Consider the following 7,134-nt stretch of genomic DNA (forward strand, 5'->3'; position numbering starts at 1 on the left):
TCAACCTGAAACTGTACATTATTATTATTTCATTCTATGCTGGTATCTTGTTGTTGTTGTTGTTGTTATGTAGTAAATGAGGAATCTTATTTAAAAAAATGTACCCTACGTTTGAATACCTTTTGTCATGAATCTCAGTATGAAAGAGTAAACAGTATGATATATTATTAAAAGACTAAGTTTTGAACCCACTAAGTATGTTCTAATCTGTTTTATCCATAACAGTCTTTTTAAAAGGACATTATGATGAGTATGAACTGTTGTATGGAAAATGAATTTCCTTTGTATATTTTCACCCAAAGCACACGCACACACACACGCACACACACCTTTTTAAAAAAAGACATTTGATGACTGTCTATTTGATCTGTTATAAAATTAGAGTATCTGTAGCCTAATTAAAACAATGGGAGCTCTGGTGATATAGTTTCTAAGGCATTTGACTGCTAACCACCAGCCCCTCCTCTGAAGGAAAATTGGGCTATCTACTTCCATAGTGATACTGTCTTGGAAACCAAGGAGGGGTCGCTATGAGTCAAATCTACTCAACGGCAGTGACTTGAATTAAAACAGGACTACTAAATATATCGATGTACTTAGTTCTCTAACTTCTTTTAACAGCTTTTGTAGCTCCTAAGTGAAGTATTGGCACAGTGGCTGCAATGATGGGCTCAAGTACAGTAAGGACTGTGAAGCTGGCAAAAGACCAGGAGATGTTTCCTGCCGCTACACACAGTGTTGCTATGAGTCAGAATAGACTCAATGGCACCTGACAGCAGCAATAAGGGAAGTAAAATACGGTTGTTCTCCAATAAAATACAGTAAGCATTCCTTAACAAAAGTAAAATCTTTAATAAAAAATAAGACTTTGCACATAGCTCTAAAATTATAAATAATATTTTTAAAACATTACAGATATATGCTAGTAAGGACTGTACCTGATTACTTTTTATTACCACCCAATAAATCCAGACAATAAACATAATTATTTCTACACCCAATAGTAAGTGTTGATTCCCAAACCACAGGAGAAGAGAAGACTTCTCCAGGAAGTTCATAGACACTTTGCAATTGTCCACTCTTTGATTCTAAGATCCACAGTTTCCCATCTGTAGATGCTGCTGCCAGCAACGTTTTATCACTACTGTTGTGGTTCTGGAAAGCAAACGGTGTTGCATACACCCTAGAAGTAGCTTCAAATTTCCATTGGAGGTGTCCTTGCATGTTACAACAGTATATAAAGCAATCATGGGAACCAAAAAATATCTCTTGTTCTGATGCTGAGGTACATGGAGATGAAAAGATTGGTCCACTGGTAGAGAACTGCCAAACCTAAAAAAAAAGGTGATAAAAGCAAAGAGAACTCATTAATCTAATTGCAACAATTCTCCCTTGGATTAAAGCTTGAAGAGGCTCTTAATGAAAATGTTGAGATGCAAGCTATTTTAAAAATACTTAAAAAAAAAAAAAAAGGAGAGATGATACAAGCTATTTTAATAGTAACTACACAAAGAGATTAAGAACAGCTTTTTCTGAAAAGTTGCATCCTCATATTACACTTCTACCCCAGTGGGAAAACCCCAAACAAAATGCCCTAAAGCATTCTTACTACGTGATTCACTGTTAAGTAATTTTACAAAGTAAATTAATTTTGAACCCCAATCAAGAATTAGTACTAGTTGATCAACACAGTGGCACTGAGGAAGAGGAAGACATAGAGAGGTGCATGGGAAGTACACACAACAAAGATGAACCCTTTCGCACATACAGTACCACGTTGTTGAAGGCAAACATAGTACGGGTGGACAGGCTCAACTATTAGGTATGTCTATACAAGGGGGAGTTTGTCCATGACCATGTATAGGGTTGGCAGACAATGTTTCTAAGTGTATTTGTATTTTCTGCAAGAATTCCCAAGTATATAGTAGAGTTGACAAGGGACAAGGCTGTAGTCACTTCATGGTCACAGCCAACTACCTAGAGGGACTGAGCAGTTCAACCTGTGGGCTCGGGACCATAGTCGTAGGTGACATCAAGCTCACTTGGCACAACATACTACACAAAAACACTGTTCCACATCCTACTTTGGCGAGTGAGTAACATCTGGGATCTTAAAAGCTTCAAGCAGCCATCTAGATGCAACAACAGGTCTCTCTTCATCTGTTAGCAATCAAATACCTTAGGCACTATGCCACCAGAGGTCCCATTTTGGCTACTGAATCTTTCAATATTGCAACTTAAAGACTGAACTGTTTCTTCAGTTCTTTCAGTTTGAGAAACACCAATCTCAATAGAAGTTAAATTAAAATTGACTAAAAATTGGTCATATTTTGAAAACACATGGGAGAGGGAGGCAAAAGATGTATAACAATGTCTGGGTAAAAATCTTTTAAACTTACTAAAGCATTTTAAAATTAAGACACTTATGATGTAGCAATAAAAACAGAACCAGTTCTCAACACAGAGTTGAACAGTGATGTTTAAAATTTTATTTATTTTACTTGTCACTCATTACCATGCCTTTTAAAAAGGTATGTAACAACTAGAAATTTTCACCTGTTCTCCAAAATGAGTAAAGCAGAGTAAATTTCCATCTACACAGCCAATACAAATATACTGTAGGCAACACCGTGGCGAGGAGAAGAGTGGTTTTCCACAGAAATGTTTCCAAACTCTGTCCCCAGTGGCCTGTCAAGACAAAAAGCAATTTATGGCATTTAAAATCATTCTACTACTCACTTTCCCTCCATAAAATAAACTCATACATCTCCCAAAAGCAGAAAATGCTATAATAGCATGCTGACATTATAAATGAAGCTGGCACATATATAAATGAAACTAAACACATACACATAGCTATGGAATTAATCGATGCTATTGATAAGAACTAGGATAAAAACTTGCAATTAAACAAGTAACGAAATAGCACACAATATCTGTACCTAGGATGAACATGAAGTTTTTAATACAAACAGATTTTTGAAATTCTGCCAATTTAAAAAGTAGATAAACAGAAACCAACAATGTTGGCAAGAGACTGGAACCTTCATACACTGCTACTGGGACCATAAAATGGTGCAAGCACTGTGGAAAATGGTATGGTGCTTTCTTAAAAAAGCTGGAAATACAAATATCATATGATCCAGTAATCCCACTACTAGGTATATATACAAGAGAAGTGAGTGCTATGGCACAAACAGATATATGCATACCTATGTCTATCGCAGCACAATTCACAATAGCAAAAAGATGGAAATAACCTAAACGCCCATCAAAGGAGCCACAAATCAACAAACTATGGTACATACACACAATGGAACACTACACAATGTTAAAGAACAATGAAGAATCTGTGAAACATCTCGTAACATGGATCAACACAGAGGCCATTATGCTGAGTGAAGTTAGTCAATCACAAAAGGACAAATATTGCATGAGACCATTATAAAAAGTCAAGAAAAGGTTCTCACAAAAACAAGAAATATTCTTTGATATCTATCAAGGGTAAGTGGGGAAGGGAAGGTAAACCACCAACTAGAGGGCAGACATACTAATTTGGATGAAGGGGAAGAAAAAAAGATAAAAGACATGCATAGAAATTCATATTTGCTTATTTTTCTAATTTCATGCCAATCATTTTTAATGAATTCAAGTTCAGTCATATCTAGTATACACATGATAGTACCAGTACCAGTCATCCTGACTCACGGTGACCCAACGTGTGCCAGAGTGGAACTGGGTTCCATTTGGTTTTCAATGGCTGATTTTTGGAAGCAGATCACCAGACCTTTCTTCCAATGAGCCTCATCTGGGGGACTTAAACTGCCAACCTCTCAGTTACCAGCTGAACACATTAATAATGTACATGACTTAAGGACTCCATTTCTAACTGAAAACTACCTCCAAGTTTTCAAATTCAAACAAATAAATAAAAGAATATTAAAGAAAAGATAGGTAATAAAATTAGTACAAATTATTTTATGCCTACAGGATTTATAGCCAGTAGAAGTCCTCCTAGTGTTGCAAAATATAAGTGATGTGGAATCAGGCTCAAGCAAGGAGAAGAAAACACAGTTCCTCCACATTTTAACTTCCAAACACATGTCTTTTTCTGCAAAAGAGAAAGCAAATGAATTCTTTTTGGCTATAATTAACAAATCCATATATTCTACTTAATAAAGCTTTTTTTTAATACATGCCCATTGTGGATAATCAGTATAGGAAGACAAAAAGACCACTGTTAAAAATTTTAGCACTTTTCTGTTTTGATATTTCTGATACATAAACATGCAATCTAATATGGTTGAGACCATTTTGAATATAAAATGTGGTATCTTTTGTTGCTCACTTTGTAAAACCTTTACATGTAATTTTAATGCACAATATCTCATATGAACATAAAATAATCTCCTTTGTTAAACACTGTTTCGATTTTGTGGTATTATAAATAACTTGAAAATAGGCATCTGGGTACATCTGTCTACATTTCTCATGATTTTCTCAGGACAGATTCCTAGAAGAATTTTACTAGATCCAAGGACATAAAACTTTTACCTACTGCAAATTATTTTTCTTAGAGGCTCCACCAGTCCCAAACTCTAACTACTATCATCAGCATGGCTTAATCATTCTACTATCTTTTCTAATCTAATACCATTTGCTTGAACAAAACTAAACATACTGCCACAGAGTTGGATCTGACTCATAGTGACCCCTCCTTGGGTTTCTGAGGCAATATCACTATTGAAGTAGATTGTCCAATCTTCCTTCTGAGGAGTGGCTGGTGGGTTTGAACCACCTGCATTCTGGTTAGCAGTCAAATGCCTTAGGCACTACGCCACCAGAGCTCATAAAAGTATAAAATATGTAACTATATTTACTAGCTATTTCTTCTTTGGGAACTTGTGTGCCTATGTCCCTTGTTTGGATCTTGCTATCTTTCTTTTATGTATTTGCTCTTAGTTTTCATTTGAGTTTGAACTTCTGTCACATTAGTTCAAACAATTTCCCAAATTATTTCTTTTAATTTTATAATCCTTGTCATATGAACTTCTTTATGTAATCAAGTTTTATTCATATTTTATGATTTTTTTCTATTTTCAGGCTGTTAACTCTAACCTCTTTATATTTCAAAACTTTGAGTAGTAAATTTATTTATGGAAAATTTGGTAAGGAAGGTAAACATTTCTTAAAATATGAAGATGATTAAATTAACTCTTTATCCTTCCCACAGCACAGCACTAAACTTGGGAGATGGTTAAAACCTGCTCTCAGACTGAACAGCATCTGACAGTTTCACTGCTCCTCGGCTTATGGTGAGGGAGACCAATGACATGAATTCTTACATAAATGTCCAAAGCATATGCATGCTGGTCATGAGAACCGATATAAATGAGTCCTGTAGTTGGATCCATGGTTGCAGAGCTTTTGACGGCATCCTGAGTGGTAAATATCCAGTGTTTTTCTCCACTATTACTTCTCAGAACATAAACCAACCCATTATAACAGCCTGTGAGGAAAATTAAATATAAAAGATGAGATTAGGTATGTCTCTAATACAACTCTTCAGCCTACATCATGACAATTATATTTGATACTCTGCAGGCATACTTGGGCTCTAAGTTCAGCTCATCTGATTTAAATTTCAGCTGTGTAAAGCAGAAATTGAACAATAATCACTTATGTAAAATACCCATTTACCTGGCATGGTATACCTTATTTTTCAAAAGTTCTATGAAGTGCTTCATTACCAAGAAAACAATGAAGAATGCATGAGGCTTTGACAAACCTGGATTTGAATCTCATTATGGCCATCACTACACCAAGCATAACTAAGCCTGTTTATTCTTCTGCAGAATGGAGACATAACTACTTCAATGGTTAATGTGGGAATTAAGACAATGTGGATAAATAACCAGTGCACAGAAGGTGTTCAAGAAATGCTAACATTGGGCTTCTGTAAGATGGCAAACCAGGCAGAAAAGCTACACAGATCCCCTTCAACAAAGAAAAGAGAAACCAACTAACACAGACACAGAAGATAATCCCAAAGCCCTAAGCTTTGAAAGGAAGGATACAGAAGAGAATTAAACACCGACTAGTAGAAGAACCTGAATGAAAATAGTGAATAAGGAGAAAAATGGAGCTTCAGACTGTCAGCTATCCTGACAGCACAGACAGCCTAAATATTTCCAAGTGGTGTTATGACCTGAGAATTAACAAAAATCGGCCGTGTTCTCCAAAGGCTACATGGACAACTGTGCTGCTGGCTGATGACTAAAAAGCGAAACAGCAAAGAAGGAGACAAACTGAGCTGTGGACTTCTGGCTGTCCAGGAGGTGCAGCCATTTTCAATATTTAAAAGTGGTGGCCACTTTGAGTGTTTACAAGCAGTGGCCATTTTGGATATTAAAGTGACAGCACTCTCGTTCAGATCCCAGGGACCTAAGAATAGGCTCCGCTTGCCAATGGCAGGACAGACATATGGGAGGCTGACAATGGGAAAGTAGACAAAGGGTGAGTGGATAAGAGCTGCCAACTAGCGAATATAGGAGTGTAGTACCTTGCTTACTCAGATACATCCAAACAAAACAAAGAGAATGAAAATCTTGGGTGAATCACTCCAACATACAATCACCAATTAAATATAAACACAAAAACATAACAGTGTCTCGAGACAACAGACTATCACAGGCCACACAAAGAAGCAAGATAAAGCAGCAGAAACAAGGGACCAGGATACAGACCCAGAACATATCCCTAAGACGCAGCACTGGAACTCTCTGATAAGGAATTCAAAAGAATTATGTTTAATACTATACAAAACATTACCTACTACTTTGGTGAGTAGCAACTGGGATCTTAAAAGCTAGCAAGCTGCCATCTAGATGCAATGGTGGGTCTCTCCTTGTCTAGAGCAAAGAATAATGAAGAAAACCAAAATTCATGGAAACAATTAGTCCTAGTGACTGCTACACCATCTGATCTGCAGCATATACAACTATGAGACCAGAAAAACTAGATGGTGCCCGGCTACCACTGTCATCCACTTGGAAGGGGATCTAGTAGAAGATCCTTGATAGAGAGGGAGAACAATGTGGAACAAAACTCAAAATCATTTGGAGAAAAAAAAAA

General features: G+C 36.5%; 1 protein-coding gene across 1 annotated transcript in view; it reads right to left on the reverse strand.

Annotated features, from left to right (window-relative positions):
- Positions 1-942: 942 nt before the first annotated feature.
- AASDH (aminoadipate-semialdehyde dehydrogenase) overlaps positions 943-7,134 on the reverse strand; it is a 53,156-nt gene continuing 46,964 nt past the window's right edge. The window contains exons 11-14 of the mRNA XM_007946214.2: positions 5,346-5,509; positions 3,989-4,111; positions 2,557-2,688; positions 943-1,332 (exon numbers count right to left, since the gene is read on the reverse strand). Of these exons, the coding sequence (XP_007944405.1) occupies positions 943-1,332; positions 2,557-2,688; positions 3,989-4,111; positions 5,346-5,509 (809 nt within the window). The remainder of the gene's footprint in view (positions 1,333-2,556; positions 2,689-3,988; positions 4,112-5,345; positions 5,510-7,134) is intronic.

The sequence above is a fragment of the Orycteropus afer genome, unplaced genomic scaffold (genome assembly GCF_000298275.1).
Source record: "Orycteropus afer afer isolate SDZICR_OR568_19922 unplaced genomic scaffold, OryAfe1.0 scaffold00153, whole genome shotgun sequence".
NCBI lineage: Eukaryota > Metazoa > Chordata > Mammalia > Tubulidentata > Orycteropodidae > Orycteropus > Orycteropus afer.